General features: G+C 37.6%; 1 protein-coding gene across 5 annotated transcripts in view; it reads left to right on the top strand.

Moving 5' to 3' along the window:
- The first annotated feature begins 382 nt into the window (after window positions 1-382).
- The window catches only part of AHCTF1 (AT-hook containing transcription factor 1), an 83,221-nt gene continuing 59,938 nt past the window's right edge, over window positions 383-23,665 (top strand). For all 5 annotated transcript variants that reach the window (XM_024130672.3, XM_024130675.3, XM_024130678.3 and 2 more), the window contains exons 1-4: window positions 383-739; window positions 14,346-14,470; window positions 16,331-16,584; window positions 20,042-20,222. In XM_024130672.3, the coding sequence (XP_023986440.1) occupies window positions 14,353-14,470; window positions 16,331-16,584; window positions 20,042-20,222 (553 nt within the window). In that variant the 5' untranslated portion in view covers window positions 383-739; window positions 14,346-14,352. The remainder of the gene's footprint in view (window positions 740-14,345; window positions 14,471-16,330; window positions 16,585-20,041; window positions 20,223-23,665) is intronic.

Raw genomic sequence — 23,665 nt, forward strand, 5'->3', positions numbered from 1 at the left:
CTCCCGTCTCATTAGACACTCTGCGGGATCGCTACGCGGGCGCTACTTCGGGTACAGACTACCACTCCCGACACCGCGCTGGGCCCAAGGGCTGGGCGACCAGAGCGGTTTAACGCGCAAGGCATTGTGGGGTTCGTAGTCGTTCTTCCCTTCAGCTCTTTGGAGGTGGGGAGATCCTATTTTACAAAAAGGACCTGCCCTTCCCCACCCTGCTTCCCTTTCCTCCCTTTCCCTCCCCCACCTTCTTTCCCTCCCCCACCTTCTTTCGCAGAGAGTTTGAAATTCCCGCAGAGCCGGCGCCCAAGGCCAGAACACTCGCGAGAACTCAGGTCCCCGCGCCGCGATCTCCTTTCCGTCTCCCACTTTTCTCCGCCCTTCCCCGCCCCTCTCCGCGTCTCCTGGTCGTTTGGGACTGTGTGTCGGCCGGGTGGTAATGCGCAAAGCGTGGCCATCGCTGTGCGAGCGGAGGAGGCAGAGTCGCGTGGGGAAGGAACCCGGGGCCGCGGCGCAGGCAACGGCTGCATTTTAGTCGCTGAGCGGTCGGCCGGCCTGTTGCCGGCGAAGGCGCTCGCGGGGGTTGTGCGGAGGTGTGCGCGCCCTGCCGGTGTGCACGCCCTGCCGGTGGCGGCTGTGTCTCTTGGGAGATGCTGTGACGGATCCGCGCGGGAGGAGCTCGCGCCTAGCCTCGCGCCCCCCTGGACTTGGCGGCCGCGGCGGCTCGGTCACCCGCCCTTCTCAGGTAGTGGGAAGGGAAGGAGGGGGTTGGGCTGGGACGGTGGAGGGCGGGTCGGCGCGGCCTGGGCCCGGAGCGGCGGCCCGGCTTCTCCCGCCGCGCCTGGCCCGCCGGGCCCTCCCCGCGCCGGGCCTAGGCCGGGCCTGTGGCCGCTCAGCGAGCAGCAGCGGCCCGACTCGCGGAGCCGGCCCGAGCGGGCGAATGCGGGCGTTGGCGGTTGCGACACGCTTCAGGGCTCCGGGAGTCTGTTATATAACCTCCTCGGCGGAGCGGCGGCACATGGCGGCGGAGAGGCGCCTCGGGGTCCAACCCCCGCGCCTAACGCGCCGGCAGCCGGGTGCTCACGCCCTCCCGGCGACCTGGACCGCGGCGCCTCTTCCCCACTGTTCTTTGGTGCGGTTGAGACCTTGGCGGGCCTCGCTCCGGGGGAACCTGCTCGTACTTTGAGTCTGTATTAACATTGGTGTGTGGTCCACATGCTTCTGGGCCTGGCTGGGATGAGTCCCGGGCCGAGAAGTTTGCCTCGTGATTTGAAAAGTGCAGTGAATTGGTTCGATAAAGGAGATTTAAAATAACTGTACGTCTTGGAGTGGGTATTAATTTGCCTTGCTTGTGCCACCTGGAAACTTGAGGACGATTACTTTTGTTAACTCGTGGACTGGGGGGCGTGGGGAGGTTAATTTGTTCTCAAAGCCAACGAGGTTTAAACTAGCCGTTATTTTTTTTCAAATGGGCAGTTTGAGAAGATATTTGATAAGAACCTGGGTCCTTGAGGATTAAATATAGGTCTCTTGGAAACTCTAAACTTGAGTGTATTCTTAAAATATCCTAAAGAGCCAGTAGATGTTAAGGACTTTTCTTTAGTGAGCTTTCATTGATTAAGTCTGTAAGGAGAGAAGGAAATTAGGGTAGGTTTACTTATTTTGGAGGATTTGACTAGGGATGACAAGCCCAGCTCAAGTTAATGTTTGAGGGATGCTCTGAGTGTGTTAAGCGCTAGGGAAAGTCTACATTCTCCCCGTACTGTAATTTTTGATTCTAATTTTTCAATAACCTAGTGCCAGAATGTCACCGATTCACAGAACAGCAATAATTACCAAAAACCACATTTTTTTTCTCTTTTAAAGATTGTTATACAGCAGTTTTGGGATGGACACATCTCGGTTTAAGAGGACACAAAACATTGTTTCTTTCCTACCCATAAAAATTTTCCGGAGATTTTTCGTTTTCTTCTTCAGAATGAAGTCTCATTTCCCTAGGTTAGGTCAACGGTCTTTACAGTAAATCTTGTGTACCGTCCACCCTCAACTATTCACGAATTTATGCTTCGGCTATTCCAGAATCATCCCCAATCCTGGGCCCATTTTCTTGAAGATGTATTTTAATGTTCCTTTGCTCCTGTCCTTCAAGCCTGGAGTGCCATCTCTGCCTTTTTCAAGTTTTCAGCTTTCAAATCCTCCTTAGCTTAAATGCCATCTTTTCTATACACTCTTTCATTTCTCTTTATCCCAGTTCTTTCCTGAGATCTCACAGAATATACACCTTTATTGTAGCATTTATTTTCATGGTTGATTATGTATCTCCTAGAATGTAAACTCCTTGAGGTCAGAAAGTAGGTCATCTTTCTGCCCTTGCATTCCCTTCCCAACGCAATGTTTTAAAAGTAGTTCGTGATTGGTAACTGTTTGAATTAAGTTTGAAAGAACAACTGCTAGAAGGCTGGACGTTTCTGGGTCCACGGCTACTTTACATTTATATCATAATTCTTAGTTTTTTTTAAAAAGTAAAAATGCATACAAAATGTCTTGTAGAATGTTCGCTCAGTATATGGTGCATTATAATTATTGAACAACTAGATTAGAGTTTTATTTTCTGTTGTGGAGTTTAGCAGCCTTCTAGGATGTGTGTATTTCACACAACTGATTTTTCGTATTGTGTCAATATCTTTCGTAGTACTTTTGCAAATTTTGCTTTGCTTCTTAATATTGAAGCAATGTATACTTAAAAATAAGTGGGATCCAATATTAAGCTTTTTTTTTTAAGAATCTAATTAATTTATTTTTGGTTGCATTGGGTCTTTGTTGCTGCTCGCGGGCTTTCTCTAGTTATGGCGAGCGGGAGGCTACTCTTCGTTGTGGTGCGCGGGCTTCTCATTGTGGCTTCTCGTTGCGGAGCACGAGCTCTGGGCGTGCGGGCTTCAGTAGTTGTGGCGCGCGGGCTCTAGGGTGCACGCTCCGTAGTTGTGGTGCACGCTCCGTAGTTGTGGTGCACAGGCTTAGCTGCCCCGCCGCATGTGGGATCTTCCCGGACCAGGGCTCGAACCCTTGTCCGCTGCCTTGGCAGGCGGATTCTTAACCACTGCTCCACCAGGGAAGTCCCTGAGCTTTTTCTTTTTAATACACTTTATTTTTTAGAGCAGTTTTAAGTTCACAGCAAAATCGAGTGGCAGGCACAGAGATTTCCAGTATACGCTTACCGTGCTCCTATTCATGCGTAACTTCTCCCATTAACAACATCCCCTACTAGACTGGAACATTTGTTACAGTTGATGAACCTGCGCTGACACATCGTCACCCAAAGTCCATAGTTTACATTACTATTCATTCTTGGTGTTGCACATTCTATGGATTTGGGTCAATGTCTAATGTCATGTATCCACCATTATGGTATCATTCAGAGTAGTTTCACCACCCTAGAAATCCTCTGTGCTCCCCTCCCCGTCCCTCCCTCTCTACTAACTCCTGGCAATCACTGATCTTTTTGTCTCCATAGTTTTACCTTTTTCAGAATTGTCTTATAGTTGGAATTATGCACTATGTAGCCTTTTCAGATTGGCTTCTTTCACTTTGTAATACGCATTTAAGTTTCTTCCACGTCTTTTCTTGGCATGTAACTCTTTACAGCACTACATAATATTCCATTGTTTGGACGTACCACTGTTTATCAATTCACCTGCTGAAGGACATCTTGGTTGTTTCCAGGTTTTGACGATTATTAATAAAACTTAAAAATATCCATGTGCAGGTTTTTGTGTTTTATGTAAGTTTTCAGCTCCTTTGGGTAAATACCAGGAGTGTGATCGCCAGATCATATGGTAAGAATATGTTTAGTTTTGTAAGAAACTGCCCAACTGTCTTCCAAAGTGGCAGTACCATTTTGCATTCCCAGCATCAATGAATGAGAGTTCCTGTTACTCCACATTCTCACCACCATTTGGTTGTTGTCAGTGTCCGGATTTTGGCCATTCTAGTAAGTGTGTAGTGGTAGGTCATTGTTTGAATTTGCATTTTCCTGATGACGTAAGATGTGGAGCATCTTTTCATGTGCTTATTTGCCATCTGTATATCTTCTTTATTGAGGTGTCTGTTAGATCTTTGGCCATTTTTTAATTGGGTTGTTTGTTTTCTTGTTGGGTTTTAAGAATATTGAGTTTTTAAAAATTGATTTTATTTATTGTTCAACATGTCTATTCCTGTCCCTGCTAGTATCTTGCTATCCTAATTTATGACATGTTTAGGACCTGTTAGTTGCAAGGCATTGTGACCCTCTGGAATTCACAGGAATAAGGTATGATTTTTGCCTTTTAGGAATTCATAGTATTGTGGGGAAGACTGGCAAATACAAATAATGGATTTCAAAAATTATTTTTAGGATTGCTAACAAACATAAATATGGAAAGGAGTGAGCTCAGAGATGAGATTAAATAGGAAAAGGATTGATCTACCCAGACCACACTGGGAATCTAGTCCTTAAATGGGGCTTTGGCAGAAGGAGGTAGAGGAGGGAACAGCATAAATAAAAGAATGAATATGCGATACAATAGCAAACTGATGAAGGAAGGGGCGTGGGGAGACAAACATTGTAAAGATAGTCTGAGACTGCCAGATTGTGGAGGGCCTTGATTACCTGTGGCTGAAGATGTCAGTTTTTATATTCAGTAGGGGTGTCATTGAAGGTTTTTGTGAAGGAAGTGAAAATCCATCTGTGCTTTATAAAGACAGTGGACAATATTTTCATTGAAATTCGGCACAGTGTTCTTGCTCTGACTATCTAGACCTTGGAAGGATTTGAAACTTTGTAAATTACTTTTTAGAGGTTGCCAATACTGGCATGTCAGGCTAGGACTGTACTTAATTATGTACAGTACTGAACATAGCTGCTTAATGTGTTTTTGTGAAGATGTATATATAGGTATGTCTTTATATAAGATGTTCTTTCTAATATAATTTTTAGAAGTTCTCTTCAGTGTGCTTAAAATGTTAAAATTCACACTGTAAATATGGGATTTGAAAGGTCTGGAAACCAGAAGCCAATTTTTGCCCTACAGATTCAAAGGCTAACTTCTAAATTTGGAAAACTTTCTTTCACTCACTGAACATTTTTTTTGAACTCCTGTGTGTCAAAATTGACCCCTTTATTGTTATGAAATGACCCTGTTTATCCCTGGTAATATTCTTTGCTCTGAATTCTACTTATAAAAATAAATAATTAATTAATTAATTAATTAATTTGGCTGTGTCAGGTCTTAGCTGTGGCATGCAGGATCTTTGTTGTGGCATGCGGGATCCTTCATTGCGGTGCTTGGGCCCTCTAGTTGTGGTGCGTGGGCACCAGAGTGCGCAGGCTCAGTAGTTGCAGCACTTGGGCTCTCTAGTTGTGGTGAGTGGGCTCTAGAGCGCATGGGCTCGGCAGTTGCAGCGCACGGGCTTAGTTGCCCTGTGGCATGTGGGATCTTAGTTCCCTGAGCAGGGATCAAACCTGCGTCCCCTGCATTGGAAGGCAGACTCTTAAACACTGGACCACCAGGGAAGTCCTATGAATTCTACTTTGACATTAATAAGCTGCTTCTGCTCTTTTTTTATTGTTAGCTTGATATATTTTCCATTATTTTACTTTTAACCTATCTAAGCTTTTTATTTAAACTTTGTCTTGCTTTTTTATCCAGTCTGACTGACCTTTGCTTTTTAATTAGAATGTTAAAGTCATTTTGTTAATGTAATTAGTAATATAATATGGTTAGGTTTCAATCTACCATCTTCCTATTTTTTTATTTGTCCCACTTGTTCTTTTTAAAATTTTTTATTTTATATTGGTGTATAGTTGATTACAGCAAAGGTGTACAGCAAAGTGATTCAGTTATCCGTATACATGTATCTATTCTTTTTCAGATTTTTTTCCCATTTAGCCATTTGTTCTTTTTCTCTTTTTATACCATTTTTTGGATTAACTTTTTTTATGTTGATATTTTATCTTTCATTGGCTTATTATATTTGTGTGTGTGTGTGTTTAGTGTTTATTTTAAGGTTTCTAGTGTACATCTTTAAATTACTATAGTCTATTTTCAAACAACATAGCATTTCGTGTATAGTGGAAGAACCTTGTAACAATATGCTTCTGTTTCTCCTCTCTAGGCCTTTGTGCCATTGTGTCATTTGTTTTCCTTGTAAATATGTTATAAACTCCTTAATATATTGCTGTCACTTTTGCTTCGAATAGACAATTGTCTTTTAAAGAGATTAAAAATAAGAAAAAAAAAGTATTTTGACCTTTTTTGGTGGTCTGTATTCTTTTACATAGATCCAGATTTCCATCTGGTATCATTTTGCTTCTGCCTGAAGGAATTCTTTTTTTTTTTTTTTTTTTTTAATAAATTTATTTATTTATTTTTGGCTGTGTAGGGTCTTCGTTTCTGTGCGAGGGCTTCCACTAGTTGTGGCAAGCGGGGGCCACTCTTCATCGCGGTGTGCGGGCCACTCACTGTCGCTGCCTGTCTTGTTGTGGAGCACAGGCTCCAGACGTGCAGGCTCAGTAGTTGTGGCTCAGGGGACCAGTTGCTACGCGGCATGTGGGATCTTCCCAGACCAGGGCTCGAACCCGTGTCCCCTACATTGGCAGGCAGATTCTCAACCACTGAGCCACCAGGGAAGCCCCTGGAGGAATTCTTAAACATTCCTTATAGTGCAGATCTGCTGGTGACTGTCTTTTCAGTTCTGTGTCTGAAGGGTCTTTCTTTTGCCTTCATTTTTTAAAATTTATTTTTAAAAATATTAATTAATTTATTTTTTGGCTGCATTGGGTCTTCGTTGCTGCGCGCGGGCTTTCTCTAGTTGCGGGAGTGGGGGCTATTCTTCATTGCAGTGCACGGGCTTCTCATTGTTGTGGCTTCTCTTGTTGCAGAGCATGGGCTCTAGGCACATGGGCTTCAGTAGTTGTGGCACGCAGGCTCAGTAGTTGTGGCTCGCAGGCTCAGTAGTTGTGGCACATGGGCTTAGTTGCTCCTCAGCATGTGGGTTCTTCCCGGACCAGGGCTTGAACCTGTGTCCCCTGCATTGGCAGGTGGATTCTTAACAGCTGCACCACCAGGGAAGCCCTGCCTTCATTTTAAAAAGATATTTTCATTGGCTATAGAATTATAGGTTGACAGCTTGCTTTCTTTCAGAACTTAAAATACATTGTTCCACTTTGCTGGCTTGCATTGTTTTCAGTGAGATGTCTCTTGTAATTCTTACCTTTGTTGCTCTGAAGTGTGCTACTTTAAGATTTTCTCTTTGTTCCTTGATTAGGATGTATTAATATTTTGGTGGAGTTTCTTCATGTTTCTCATGCTTGGAGTTTACTGACCTTTTTGATTTATGAGTTTGTAGTTTTCATCAAATTTAGGAATAATTTGGCCATTAGTTTTCCAGATGTTTCTGTCCTCTCCTTTTGGAGATTCCTATTACACATATTAGGGCACTTGAGGTTGCCTCATAGTTCAGTGATGCTCTCTTCTTTTGCTCTTCACCCCAGCCGTTTTTCTGTGCTTCATTTTATTTAGCTCTAGTTCCTATTGTGGGTGTTTAATTAACTAATATTTTCTGTGTCTAATCTGTTAATCCCATCCAATGTATTTCTCATCTCTGGACATTTAATTTAGACTTTTTTATATCTTCCAAGTCTTTCCTTAACATGTTCATGCTTTCCTCTATTTTGTTGGACTTAGGGACTATAGCTAGAATAACTGATTTACTGTCCTCATCTAATAATTCTAACTTCTGTGTGATTTCTAGGTCCGTTTCTATTTGTTGTTGTTTTTTCCCCTTATTATGGGTCATATTTTCCTGCTTTTTGCATGCCTGACAATTTTTGATTGGATGCCAGACATTGTGAATTTTACTTTCTTGAGTACTGAATATTTTTGCAATCATTTATATATTCTTGAGCTTTGTTTTGGGATGCAGCTAAGTTTCTTGGAAACAGTTTGATTCTTTTGAGGCTTGCTTTTTGAGCGTTAGACCAGAGCAGCCTTTAGACAAGGGCTAATTTCTCTCCCCATTACTGAAGCAGTCAGTACCTTTCTGAGTACTCTACTTAGTGCCCATGTATTAGGCTTTTTTTCACTCTGGAGCTATACCTGGGCGTGCATACACTTTGGGGATTGTTTCTCCTCTGCTTTTCCAATGATTTATTTCTTGGCCTCTGGTAGTTTCCTTATATGCTTATATTAACCATGTGAAGATTCAAGAGAACCCACTGCAAATCTCTGGAGCTCCTTGTATGACCCTTTGTACTGCAGTACTCTGTCCTTTGAATTCTAGCTACCTTTGGAATTCTCAACTCTGTCTTCTCAACTCAAGGCGACCCTTGGGCTCTCTGTGGGTTCCCTCTCTCTGCTCTGTGTCCTGGATACACGCTATACACGATAACCTGGGACAGTCCTAGAGGTCATCTTGTTTTTCTTTCTTTTCTTAGGGACCACTGTCCTGTGCTACCTATTGTCTGGTGTCTGAACAACTTGTTTTCATATATTTCATTTCTTTTTTTTAGGTGGGATAATATATTGGGAATGGAAATTACAGTTCTCTTTTTAAATATTGCGACTGTTTGAGCCACTACTTCCACGTCGTAATCTTTGTTTTACATTAAAAAGAGCATGACAGAAAACACATCCAGCCTGAGGAATGGAACATTTATTATATTTCTTTTTCAAAAAATTGATTATTGTGCACCTTTCAGATGAATTTTAGAATCACTTTGTGGAAGTCATCTCGTAATTCTGATGGAGTGATCTTGATTGAATTGCAGTGATCATGGAACTTTTTTGCCTAATGTCCATGAACACTCCACTGACTATACTTTGGGAAAAGCTACCCAAAGTGTATGGAATTTTGGAGGTTTTAGCTCTAGAGAAATGATTTGGGTTTTAAGTTTAATAGGAAAAATGTGTTAACTTCAGTTTACCATTACACTGTTTTTTAAAATCAAGACTAGAGAAGGCCATCAGAGGTGAAACCAACGTAATAATGTGATTGTGGCCTTTCCTACCTAAATTTGTGTAAAATTTTCTTTGGTACTAAAATACTTAGGAGGAGAGGGATACAATCACTTTATGAAAACATAATGCTTTCAGCATCTAAAGCTTGAGCCTAATACCATCATGTATATATAAGATGTTAATATAATTGTAAGAGGCTAATGGTCATTACTTCTCACTGACTATATGTTATAATAATAATGGTCTAATTACTTTATATTTGATTATACTTTTAGATCTGTTTGGATAAAAAAAAACTAACACTTTAACTAGGAAGTCTCAAACACAACTTTTTTTGAGTTTTTTGAGTTAATGGTGACATACATGTTTTTTGAGGTAGTCGATCAGATTTTTGTCCAGAAAATAGCATTCATAGCCTGGACAGAAAATTATGACTCATGTTTTTGAGTAACCTTTTCAAATCTATTTTTTCTTTTCACATAAATTGGTAGTGAGAATAAGTACTTGCCAATTATAGAATGGCCAGAAAGAACAGGATACTGGAGATCAAAAGACCATTAGTCTAGTTTTTGATAAAGGCTGAGTCACTAGGAAGAGAAATAATGGACTAGAAGGCAGAGGTTTTTTTGGTTTTTTTTTTTGTAAAATGGGCAGTATTTGGTGACCACTTGTATTGCGGGGTAAGGGGAGGAAAAGGAACCATTTATTCATGTAGTCAACCAATATTCTTTGCCCCCTCCAGTGTGGAAACTACTTGGATTAAAATAAGTAAGATCTGGGGCTTCCCTGGCGGCGCAGTGGTTGCGCGTCCGCCTGCCGATGCAGGGGAACCGGGTTCGCGCCCCGGTCTGGGAGGATCCCACATGCCGCGAAGCGGCTGGGCCCGTGAGCCATGGCCGCTGAGCCTGCGCGTCCGGAGCCTGTGCTCCGCAACGGGAGAGGCCACAACAAAGGGAGGCCCGCATACCACAAAAAAAAAAAAAAAAAAAAAAAAAAAGTAAGATCTAATATGTCCCCTAAGAACTTTCTAGTTGGGTATACAAAGAGGAAATTATAGAGTGCGATAAGTACCATCCATGATAGGGGAAGTACCAGATTCATCAGGAACAAATAGAAGTGTAACTTAACCCGGACAAGGAAAATTTTTTTTGAAGAATCATTGTTTTAACCAAGTCCTCAAAGTTTCTGGGTAGGTGATGGAATCATTAACTGAGAGAAGAAACAGAAGAAAAGGAACAGATCTGTAGAGAGGAGGGAGAAAGATTGTTTCATTTTGGAAATGTTGAATTTGAGGTGAAGTGGAAGCATCCACATGGGGAATGGTTAGTAATGTCTGTTACTTTGGAAAGAATATGGTGTTGCTGTCATACAGTATTTGAAGCCATGGAGTAGCAGGGATCTCCTTCTCCTGATGATCTGGTGTGATGATATGATGATGAGGTAAAGGATATAAGTTTTATACCTGTAGGAAATAAAAATTCTAGAATTACCAAGTCAAAAGATTTGTCCGCATAAAATTAGGGCCTGGCAAATTATCTTCCAAAAAGGCTTTTGGGGTTTATGTTTCTGCAAGAGTGTATAAGCACATGTGTGTTTTCCCTATACCTTTAACAGTGATTGGCAAAAATGGTATCATGATTTAACATGGCGTTTTCTTGATTGTTAGTGCATATTAGGTTGATTTGCACCTTCTTCCCATCTTAGATTATATAAATATCTCCTTTATTTTCAAAGTTTTTTGTTTTAGTTTTTTTGTTTTTAAAAAGTTCTTTAATTGATTTTATAAAAATGAAAAACATTTTAAAAAATCCAAGCCATACCAAAAAAGTATAAAGGAACAAATCACCCCAAATTTGGGTCACACAAAAGTAAATAGTACTAATGTTTTGTATTTCAGACATCTCTGTAGTCAGATATATGGATAGAAGATTTCATACAGAGACTAGTTTTATGAAATGCAATAGACTGTGTTATTTTTTAGAAAATTAATTTTATAAGAAAAAACTAAAATTAAAGGACAGGAATTATTAAGCTTAGGATAATTCTTTTAACACATCAGTCATTTCTTTATAAAAGTGGTGTTTGGGTTTTTTTTTTTTGTTTTTTTAAGAAAGATCTGTTAAGAGTGGCTGTTAACTATTGTTTTGCCATGGGTTTCAGTTTGATAGTATTGATTTTATTTTCTGAGAATGGCTTGGGCTGAATGTTACAATGGCATGTAGTCCCTGCTGGGATACCATGTACCTAGTAAAATGACTTGTACTTGGTATCACTCTCCTGCCAGGGAGACTCCTTTGGATGTTAATGCCTTTCTCCCAGTAAAGCAGCACAGTGCCCTGGAAGATGGCCCTCTGATGAGGTTCAGTGGTATGTAGTATGTAATGAGAGGCTTCTAGACCTGGAATTTTCCTAGGGTTATCTATTCACCCTTTTAGTTTACTTCTTTCCAAACTGAAGGATATTAGAATTCTATGGATTTTTTGAACTCACCTTCTTTCTTCTGTATTGTTTCATGATGTACACACACACACACACACACACACACACACATATACTTTTATTCATTTTCTAGATATTAGGGGAGGAGTGTGTAGTATGTGTGTGGGTAATGTGTATAACTTTGCTCTACCAATGTGTAACTTCTTTGCTGGAACAAATTGTACTGGTAACATTAATTGAATAGTCCATACTTCTGCTCTGATTTGAAATACCCAAATATGCTTATATCATCTACTAAATTTTTGTGGTTCTGTGTCTAAATTATCTGTTTCATTGATCTATTTGTCCATTACTAGCATATTATTATTACAGTTTTAATTATTATAATGTATTGAATAATAGTATGTTTTTATAATCTGATAAAGCAAATTTCTCTTTATTTTGTTTGGTTATTTTTAGTATTTTGCTATTAAGGAAACTTTCTACTAATATGTTCTTGTGTATGCCTCTTCCTATATATATTTTCAACTTGGATATGTAACAGAGTCTAAACTAAGTCAAATGTCTCTTCATTCTCAAGACAAGAGGATTACAGATGCTTTATTTAAATCCAGTACTTGACCATTATTATTGTTGCTGTTATGTTGTCCATATTTTAGATTTTTCCATTTATTTACCAATACTTTGACACACCATTCTTTTTGTGTCTCAGAAGTTGTGTCTGATCATTATTCTACCTGAAGCCTTCTTTTAGAATTCCCTTTAAGGGAGGATCTGTTTGTGCTAAACTCAGTTTTTGTCCAAAAATGTGTTTTCATATTTGTTTCCGGGGATAATTTCAGTGATATAAACTATATGTTGACAACTATTTTTGCTTAGAATTTTGAAGATATTCCAGACTTCTGACTTCCACTGTTGTTGAAAAGTCATTTCTTTTTATTTGACCTAGGATTCATTGGTCTTCCTGATTTCAGAGAATTAGTTTGTCTCTACAAATCTGGGAAATATCTTTTAGAATATTGCCTCTTCCTTGCTATTCATGTTATATTTTGGGGGGATACTGAATAAACGTATGTTAGATTTTTCTCCCTGTATTATCTGTATCTTTTAACTACTCATCTCTTTGTCTCTCTGTGCTACATTTTCTCTCTCCACTGCTTTTCTTATCTTTTGAGTTTGTTTTTATTGACTTAAGTAGGTACAAAAGAATATTTGTAAGTTTTGAAGAACCATGATGCAAAGAATACCTTATGTACTCACTACCAAGTTTTAGAAAAAGAAAATTACCATTACTTGGAGTCCCTTGTGTATTCTTCTCCATTCCATTCCCCTTTCTCTCCTCTCATAGGTAACTACTATTGTGGGCTTCGTGTTTATGGTTTCCTTTGTGTTATTCATACTATTGCTACATGTGTTTGTATTCTTAGGCAATATTTTTTTTAGTTTTGTAGTCTTTTAGACTTTATATAAATGTAATTCTGCATGTATTTTCTCTACTTTTGTTTAATAATATACTCTGATGTTTGTTCATATTGTTGCACTGTAGCTGCTACATTCTCATTGCTTCATTGAGGTTTTTTCCCCATTGAGTTCTAAATTTTACTTCATTTTTCATTCCGGAATTTTTTTTCCCCCCAAATCTACTTGACCAATTTTCATTATAATTTTTAAATTTTATTCCTCATTAGCAAACTAAATCTTTGATTTCTTTAAACCTATTAAACATACTTATTTTCTGTTCTCTGATCTTTTCAGTATCTGAATGAAGTCTTTGATAGCCTGATTCAGCTGGCTTTTGATCCTGATATCCTTGTTAAAGTTTTGTTATTTTGATTGCAAGCTCATTTTCTTTGGAACTCCATCTTTGAGAACTCTTTGAGATTCCAAAGAGTTCAAATATTTGGTGGTTTCTGTGGGTTGCTTGGAGCATTACCAACCTGAGACTACTTTATAATATTCTTCACCTGAGTATTTTCTGGTACCATAGCTTGAATTCTGGCCACTAATTTGTATGAAGGGAAATTTTCTTTTTCTGTGTAGAAACTTTCAGCCATGGTCAAAATGAACAGCTTTATTGCTCACAGTCCTGCACTCTAGAGGGTGTTTGTCTCACTCACCTTTATGCGGATGATATAGCCCTATGAAGTTTAATGGGGATGGGGGCGGTTAGCCCTAAGCTTTTTCTTCAGCCTCTGTGGACCTCAGGATGCTCAAACCAAGATCAGGGTCATCAGAACTGGATTTAGTAGCTAACCCTCAAGACCCAAGCCAGCTTACATATCTTCCAAAATTCCTACTGTTTCCACTTTTGGCTTTGCCAACTCTGTAACCTTTCAAAAAGATACTTTTATATTTCAGCCATCATTTTTCGTTGTTTACAATGGAAGAGTCATTTAGGAAATCTACTGTTCTATACATTGTAAATGAAAGATAATTTTAGATTTTTTTCTGTGCGGTTAAAGACATGTGCCAAACTCAATTCCTGAGGTTACTGTGGGTTTGGACATTTTTCATGGACTTTCTCTTCTTTTACTGTAGTGGTAACTTTTCTAAAATAATAGCAGTTTTTCCTGTTTTGTGTGTGAAATGTTCTTTGAGAGTAAATGAAGCAATAAGATTAATTGCATTGAACCCAGTCTTCGAAGAATCTAGGCACTCATGTATGTCCTCAGGACATATGGCTTAATGAATCTTTACCCTCCTAAGGCTGTTTGGGAAATACTTTCTTAGGAGAGAATGTCTCAGACCCAAAGTACATAATGTGTGGTTCATAATCAGATTTTAGTTTCAGTTTATTTACTTTTGTATGGTAGCTTTTAATTTTTCTTTTCTTTTTTCCCTTTCCCCTTGACTAGAGATAATCAAGTGTGTTATAGTACATATATATCATAATAATCTTTCTTTAAAAAATATTTGCAGTGGAAGTATGCGAGACCTAACAGCACAAGTGACTGTAACAGCACAGTTCCCAGAAGTGACTATCCAAGCCCTTGGAGAAGATGAAATAACATTAGAATCTGTGCTTCATGGAAAGTTTGCTGCAGGTAAAATAATGTTCCTGAAAATTTAGCAACATTATTGCTAAATTTAATAAGATTAATAATAAGCATATATTAAGATAAATAATATTAAGCATATATTGCAGTTCCTTTAATGTGGAAGAAAAAAAAGCAGAACGTGCTTAGAGTGGTCTTATATAAGTATATTACATCTACAACTACATATGTATTAATTTCTACCTACTTGAGCACATTTTCATTGAATCTCCTGTGGTATTATAGTTCATTTTTCCTTTTTGCAATACCATATATTTTATATCTCTTAGTATTGAGTATCTGCATTTGGAAAGTAGAAATGATACATGGCTGGTTTTCCTTTATAATTAGTAAGTTTTATTGGTGTTGAGTTTAGATTAGAACCTGAACAGTCTTATGAGTAGAAAAACCTGATTGTAGTGCCCTAGGTGATACAATATGTTCTGAAAGTCTTATTTCTTAATTCTATTAATCTGAACAAGATCTTAATAATAATGATGTTTTACATTATATAATACAGCAGAGAATTAGACCAGAGAAGCCATTAAATTATGGATTTCAGTCTAGTAAAATATATTGTAGAAGACTTTTCTGAAAATGAATTTTATAGCCATCCTGCCTAACAGGAAGACAACAAAACATATAGATCAGTAATTTAGCTATTTATAGTGCTATTCTCTTGAATATTGAAGGTAATAACAGTACTACTCTTACATACTAGGTACTGTAACAACTTTTCATTGAGGTAACTACTAGGTTTCTCTAATTAGGCACTATTCTATGTAACTGAGAATCAAATAGGTTAAGTAACTTGGTCCCAGTTACATAGAAAGCAAGTGGCATAAATGAGCTTTGAACCCATGTGTTCTTGGTCCCCACTGTGCCATGCTATTTTTTTTAAACTCTTTAGCCTCTCTCAGCTATAATCTAGTATGTACAGCTATCTATTTGGATGCATGGTAGACATCACAAGTTTAGTAGTAAAAATTAACATCATTCATCTAGCTGTTCAAGGGAAAATTCAGGGTCTAGTTCTTGATTTTTCTTTATTACTCACCTCCCTATATATTATTCATCAGCAAATAAGTCCTTTTAGTTCTGCCTCTGAGATGACTCTCCAGTCAATCCACTTTTCTGTATTCATGGCCACCAACCAAGCATAGGGTACTATCTCCCTACTTCTGCTCTGGTCCCACCTTATTGTCCATTCTCTGCTTAGCATCTGGACTAACATTTAAAAATGTAAATCAGATTGTCACTGTCCTGCTTAAAACCCTCCAGTTACTTTAGATTGCATGAAGAATAAAATCCAGACGTGACTAGTCAGGGGCCAAGAAGGGCTTCTGATATTTCCTATTATTATACTGGTTATGTCTCGTCTTCTCAGATTTTGAACTCTTCAGTGACAGAATCATGAGTTATACTTTTATAACTCCCATAACACCTAGTTTAACTCTTAAGGTATAATGTAGTAAAAATATGAGTTTGGGAGTTAAACAGACTTGCGATCCACTTCTGGTTCTGGTATTCGTAGCCATGTGGGTTTTGGACAAGTCATTCATTCATACAGTTGTATGAAAGTTTAGTTGCCTTATTTCTGTATTGAGATGTATAACAAGGAGTAAGTGAGATAATGTATTTAAGCATATAACATGGTACCTTTACTGAATGGTTACTTTATTATTATTGCATTAGTAGTTGTTCAATTTATTTTACTAATTAGAGGACCGCTCTGTTCTGTAAATGCTTAGATTGCAGTTTGGAGATAATGAGCTGTATATTATATATGTAAAAGAGCTAACTGCTATTTAGTTTTGTTGTATATATACAATATTAAAATAAGCAACATTTTTGTTTTTTTTCTTCTAGGGAAAAATGGACTTGCTTGCTTGGCTTGTGGTCCGCAACTTGAGGTAGTAAACTCTCTAACAGGAGAGCGGTTGTCTGCATATAGATTCAGTGGAGTGAATGAACAGTCTCCTATAGTCCTAGCTGTGAAAGAATTCTCTTGGCAGAAGAGAACTGGATTGTTAATTGGATTGGAAGAAGCAGAAGGGAGTGTTCTCTGTCTTTATGACCTTGGTTTATCAAGAGTGGTTAAAGCAGTTGTTCTTCCTGGAAGGGTAGGTACTGCTTAAGATATGTGGACATTCTGCTTTCAAAACCGAACCCCTGCTGGTTACATGGGTATGTTCGCTTTGTGAAAATTCATTGAGCTATATACATTTGTAATTAGATTACTTTTAAGGAAGTTTGTTGTTTTTCATTAAAAAGTTTAAAATAAAGAGGTTAAAAATATATTATCAAAGCAACATGACATTTAAAATAAAACCTTCCTTGGATAAAGAAGATGTGGTGTGTATGTGTATACACACACACACACACACACACACACACACACACACACACAATGGAATATTACTCAGCCATCAAAAAGAATGAAATAATGCCATTTGCAGCAACACGGATGGACCTAGAGATTATCATACTAAGCAAAATAAGTCAGAAATATTAGAAAGTCTAATATTTAGACTCTAAAATATTTTAGTGTATCATATTTTAGACTCCACATATGATATCACTTACATGTGGAGTCTAAAATATGATACAAATCAACATATCTGTGAAACAAAAACAGACTCAGAGATAGAACAGACTGTGGTTGCCGCAGGTGTGGTGGGGGTGGGTAGGGGAGGGAAGGGATGGGAGCTTGATATTCGCAGAGGCAAGCTATTATGTACAGGATGGATAAACGACAGGGTCCTGCCGTATAGCGCAGGGAACTGTATTCAATATCCTGTGACAAACCATAATAGAAAAGAAAATATGTATATATATATATATAAAGAATATATATCTGTGTATATGTATAACTGAGTCACTTTGCTGTACAGAAGAAATTAACACAACATAGATCAATGAAATTTTTTAAAAGTTTAAATATGACTTCCTTATTCTTGGTTAGAAAATTACAGAGTAAAAATAGTGATGACATGTCGTGTTCTAATCTTTTATATGAAAAGTATCATCTGAGTTTTGTTCTTACATCCAGTTGTGTTTTATGAGGACACCAAAAGTTTATAAAAATATTATATTCATTACTATGGCATTTTTTCCTTGCCTCTGTTTTTTTCTCTATTAATTTGAGACTGTAGCCTTGCAGCAATATGTAAAATATGTCTTTATTACCATTTAAGGTGTGAATAATATATTTAAATAGTGAGTTCATTTATATTCACCATTTATTAATTCTAACATATGTATGCCTTGATATGCCAGACATCTTATCCAGTAGTAATTATAGAAGTTCTTTGAATTCAGGTTGTTTCTTCGGCAGATTTATTACTGCTCTTTTTACATGGTGAGAAAATGTATACACTTACAAATACACACAAAGACAAAAATCATGGAAGAGTAGAATTCTTTTTCTACCAGTGTGAAAGAAGTATGCACTTTACACACAAAAGTATATGTAGGTATGTATGCATATATATGTATGTAATGTATATCGTCATAGAATAGAATTTTTAAAGTTAAAAGGGAGCTTAATGACAAAATAATGTTTTTATAGTGAGGAAACCAACCCAGTGGGCTAATGTGGGGTCTGAAGTAATTCATAGCCTGGTATCTTATATGTACTTGCCAGTGATGATGATTTTAAAGACAGAATTATTTGGCAATTTATTGAGTGCTTACTGTAAATCAAGCTATGTGCTAGATTTTGGGGGTAAGTAGATGAATTGAACTTGGTCCATGCTGTCCAAAAAGGCTTGTAGTCTAGTGGGAGAAGACAGATTATAGGATGATAGCATAAATATAATAAGTGCTTTGATAATTTTAGCACTTGGAACGTGGAGAACACCTGGATGATTTCTGTTCAAAAAGCTTGGACATTTTAGGCAAAGAGACCAATGTGTAAAAAGTCACAGTGTATGGAACATTTGGAAAACTAGTCTTATTTAGAATGGCGGGAGAGAAGGGAAGGAGGAAGTGGGTGCCAGAAATGGTGAGAATTGAGACTGTGAATGGCCTTATTTGCAGTTAGGGGCCTCCTCCTAAAGTCTGTGGTGAAATCATTTTAAATTTAAAGTGGAATTGTAGGGTAAAAAGCTATTTGGTTGGGGTAGTTCAGGTAAATAAGGATGATGGACTGAACCGAGGAAGTGACATAAGAAATGGAGAAGATGGGACAGATTCCAAGTAGATTCCAGAGGTAACATGGACAGGACTTGTTGATCATTTGGATAAGAGTAATTGAGAAGGAATAAGAGTTAGATAAATTATTGGTTGCTTAATTGGATGAATGGTTGATATCACATGGAATATAGGGGAAGGAAAAGATTGGGAGAGGAGTGATAGATACCGTCAAAAGGAGTTCAGTCAACTAGCTCTCTTTTGATTAGGGCACAGTATCCTCTCTTAAATTTGCTTTTAACTGCCTCGCTTTAAAATTAATTAACTTCGTGTATAGTATTTATATGAGGAATGCAAACAGATCCCTTACCCTTCACTGAAGGAATTAAAGAGAACATGCTTTAGTATTTATAGACATTATTACATAATTTAGAAAAGGAAGACAATCCGTGAAATTACAGCTTTCAGAATTAGAAACACTAAGGAATGTTTTGTGTACTAATGAAATATTGAGAAAGCCAGGGTTTTGTCTGTAATAATAAATTACAGCCTGAAACAAACTTTAACCTTACATTAACACATAAACCATTGATAGCGTATTTCCTCTTTTCTTTCTAGGATATTCATCAGTATTATAGTAGAAATCACCAAGTACTTAATTATCAAATATCATACCTAATTAATTTTTGTGAATTAATAAGAAACAGAAGGAAAGCTAAGTGTAAACTAAAAGACAGACTATTAGGTACAGACATTTAAAATTTGACTCATGAGATGAAGAGGAAAAATACAGCTCCATAATGTTGCTACAGTATGATTTTCTTTAAGTAATTTCAGTCCTTGTTAAATGTCAGTGATCCAGTTACTGCCAAAGCTTTGTGTGAAGTCCATTATAATGTAGCCCTTTTAAAGAAGGTTAGACCTCTTTAGGCTTTAGGGCATAAAAAGGACCTTTTTAAAAAAGTGTAAACAGTAAATTTTTCTGGAATGATTTATTTTTAGTCTTCCTTAGAGAAGAGGCTATATACTTATACAGTAGCTGGTTAAGAGTTTTAAAGTGAGAAAAATCTAGGTTTCAGTTTCATACTTAATGACTGTGTGACTTGAATAACTCAGCTATTCTAAGCCTCAGGGTGTTTCATCTTTAAACAGGGATATTTATATATAGTCTGATATCAAAGGGTTATTGTGAATTGATTAGCATAATGCCTGGAATATAGTAAAGTCTTGATAAACATCAGTTATTATTCCAACTGCATCATGTAATTCTTGTTATATCTGAACATTTCATTATGTTATTCAGATTTGCAAGTATCAAATGCAGATTTGTGATTCTGTATTGGAAAATGTTAACATCTGTATAACTAATAACCTGCTTTAACCTCAAAATTTGTTGTGTTTTCTCACTTTGTATAAGAAAAGCAAATGATATATTCTGCTTTATAGGTAACAGCTATTGAACCTATAATTAATCATGGAGGAGCCAGCGCAAGTACTCAGCATTTACACCCAAGTCTGCGATGGCTTTTTGGTGTGGCAGCTGTGGTAACTGATGTTGGACAGATCCTTCTTATTGACCTGTGTTTGGATGACTTGTCATGCAATCAGAATGAAGTAGAGGCATCAGGTAATTAATTAGTCATTCTTTGCTTGAAACCAGAAATTAAGCACCTGAGTATTCTGATGCAGTGGATTGATTTTTTTTTTAAATAGTCAAAAAATGTTATATAGAAACTTCTTTATGTATATTTAAAAAAAAAATTGTTTGCTCCTTTTTTATTGTTTTGGGCACTATGGAGATTTTTTGCATTAGTTATTCTGTTTTATTGATGAAGTGTTTATAGACTAAAGTAGGTATTGAAAGATAGGGATATGTTTCCAGATATACACTTGAATAATATATTCAAGTTATTAAGTAAATGCCAGAAGAAAGCCTGAAAGGTATAATATCTTGATCCTTATCAGACAGTATAAAATTATCCAACTATGTAGGATCTAACATAGTGTTTTTGGCATACTGTTTATGTTCCTACAGTAAGCCCAAGATAGAAATAAAGCAATAAATAACAGTAATTTAAAAGTCTTCCCTCACAGTATAACATCCTAAAGTAGAACTAAAGCTACTTAAGTGAAGAGAGATAATTTTCCCCCTTTAATACTAATGCATATGTTTATAAGTCTACTCAAGTGTTTTTTGTTTTGTTATTTTTGTGATTTATGAGACTCTTACTTGATTGGTTTATGTAGGGAGGAGAGCTAACCTAAAAACTTGTAAAAATGTGTGTATTACCAATAAAGTTTCAGGAAAGGACTATTCCTTGAGGACCTTCTTGATTTTTAAAATAGTCCTGTTGGGACTTCTGGTGGTTCAGTGGTAGAGAATCCGTCTTACAATGCGGGGGACTCGGGTTTGATCCCTGGTCAGGAAACTAAGATGCCACGTGCTGTGGGTCAACTAAGGCCACACCCTGTAACAACTGAGCTCAGGCGCCTCAACTAGAGAGCCTGCGTGCTGCAAACTACAGAGCCCGCGTGCTCTGGAGCCTGTGCGCCACAACTAGAGAAGAGAAAACCTGCACGCCACAACTAGAGGGAAGCCTGTGTGCCTCAATGAAGATCCGCATGCTGCAACTAAGACCCGACACAGCCAAAGATAAATAATATAATAACTAACTAAATAAATAGTCTTAAAAAAAATAGTCCTGTAATATTAGTGCAGATCTGTTTATTTTTGGATCAGCTAAGAAATAGATACAAATAATCAGTATTTTGTCCCAATTTATAATGAGTATAACTAATAAGAACTGTTGGTATGTAATAAAACCGATTAAAACTGCAAGTGGTAAAAATTATGTTTGACCAGAAATTAACTGAAGAACCAGATTATCTGATCAAAATTTAAATCTGCAAAATATGATGTGAAAAAGTTTGATTTGGTAGAAATAATGGCCACATATGCACTTAAGGAAAAAAAAAATCTCATAGTGATGGAAACTATACCTGGAAATTTGATATGTATTAAGATCTGATTGATCTTAATAAAATCCTGGGCAAAGTTTAAATGAAAAGAATTGATTAGTATAAATAACAGTAACTAAAAATGAATTTGTAGAATATTAGAAATGATTTAACTGATCTTTGTAGAAAATTGATGAAGGAATTAGTCTTGATGGAGTTTTGTTCCAGAGTGTTTTGTAGATGATATCGCTATAGGTCTAAGGCTAATTAAAATACCTGTATTCATAATTAAAACTCTTCAGATCAAAATAGTAGAGTTGAAACATGCTTTATTTCAGGAGTCAATAGTTAGTAGTTAAATTCAACACAAGGGTAATTTTATAGTGAAACTCTCTGGATTGTAATCAAAGATCAGAATCTGTTTCTCAATTATGAGAATTAGGAAGCCATTAAATTTTATAGCATACAAAAAGTTGAGGACTTCCCTGGTGGCGCAGTGGTTGAGAGTCCGCCTGCCGATGGCGGGGACACGGGTTCGTGCCCCGGTCCGGGAAGATCCCACATGCCACGGAGCGACTGGGCCCGTGAGCCATGGCCGCTGAGCCTGTGCGTCCAGGGCCTGTGCTCCGCAACGGGAGAGGCTACAACAGTGAGAGGCCCGCATACCGCAAAAAAAAAAAAAAAGCTGAGTTTTGGGGTTTAATGCAAAATTAATTTTTTGTTTACAGAAGTAATTTAAAATTGCCCGTGCGGCCAGGCCTGTGCCCCGCAAACGGGAGAGCCTACAACATGAGAGGCCCCGCATCCCGAAAAAAAAAAAAAAAGCTGAGTTTTGGGGTTTAATGCAAAATTAATTTTTTGTTTACAGAAGTAATTTAAAATTACAGCTATTTAGACTTCACTGAAACACACAATGTAGAAAATGAAGTTCCTAACATGATAAACATACTGTAAATACTATTTTGCAACTTTTTCAAACTTAACAGTATTTCTTATACATCTTTCCATATCAGTGCATATAGAGTCTACTTTATTCTCTTGAATAAGTTTACAGTATTCCATTTATTAACTAGTTATTTTGGCAAAATGTAATCACTTGCTGTTTTCTTGGGGGGGAAGTCAGAAGCAGAATGGATTAGGAGGGTAATCATTCAAGTACAATGTGATAGGATTTTTTCCCCCTTCATAACAGCATTGAGGGAATCTGCTCTTGCACAACAGTTATATCAGTGAATGGACCTGAATTTTTTTTTATTTAAACATTTCAAACATCTTCAAGTAGATAGACCAGTATAAAAATTCCCACAAACCTGTTACCTAAATTCAAGTTAGTTTTCAAAATTTACCCATATATGCATCTGTTCTCTTTTCCCTTTCCCCCGCTTCTCTCTCTCTCGTTTTTTTTATTTTATTTTTATTTTTGTCTGCACCGTGTGGAATGCAGGATCTTAGTTCCCAGACCAGGGATCAAACCCTTGCCCCCTGCATTGGGAGCACGGAGTCTTAACCATTGGACCACCAGGGAAGTCACCCTTCTCTCTTTTTCACTCTGTACTAATCTAAAGCAAATAACGGTTATTTTACTACATAATCATGATGCCGTTTACCACTGTTAATGACATTAAATATGGACTTACATTTGACAGTTTGCGTCTCATGTCTATTTGAATTTAGAGCAGTCCTCCCTCTATCCTCTCCTTATTCATTTATTTATTTTTAGTGCCACTGACTTGCTGAAGATGTTAGTTATCTGGTAAAATGCCCCACATTTTGGAATTATCTGTGTGTCTTCATGTGATGTCATTTACATTTTGTATTTTCTGCAATTGTAAGTTAGTTCTGATTAGATTGATTTAACACTTGACAAGTATACTTCAGAAGTGCTGGGTATTTCATAATGTATCACAGCAGGAGGCACATGGTGTCTTGTTTCATATTCAGTGATCAGTGGGTTCATATGACAACAGCATGATCCATCAACCTTTGTACCAGTGGTTTTCAACTGGGGGTGATTTTTTGCCCTCTAGATTTTTGGCCAGATCTGGAGACATTTTTGGCCATTAATACTGGAGGGAGATGATGCTACTTGGCGCCTGGTAGCTAGAAGCCAAG

This window comes from Physeter macrocephalus, chromosome 4, assembly GCF_002837175.3.
Source record: "Physeter macrocephalus isolate SW-GA chromosome 4, ASM283717v5, whole genome shotgun sequence".
NCBI classification, from domain to species: Eukaryota; Metazoa; Chordata; class Mammalia; order Artiodactyla; family Physeteridae; genus Physeter; species Physeter macrocephalus.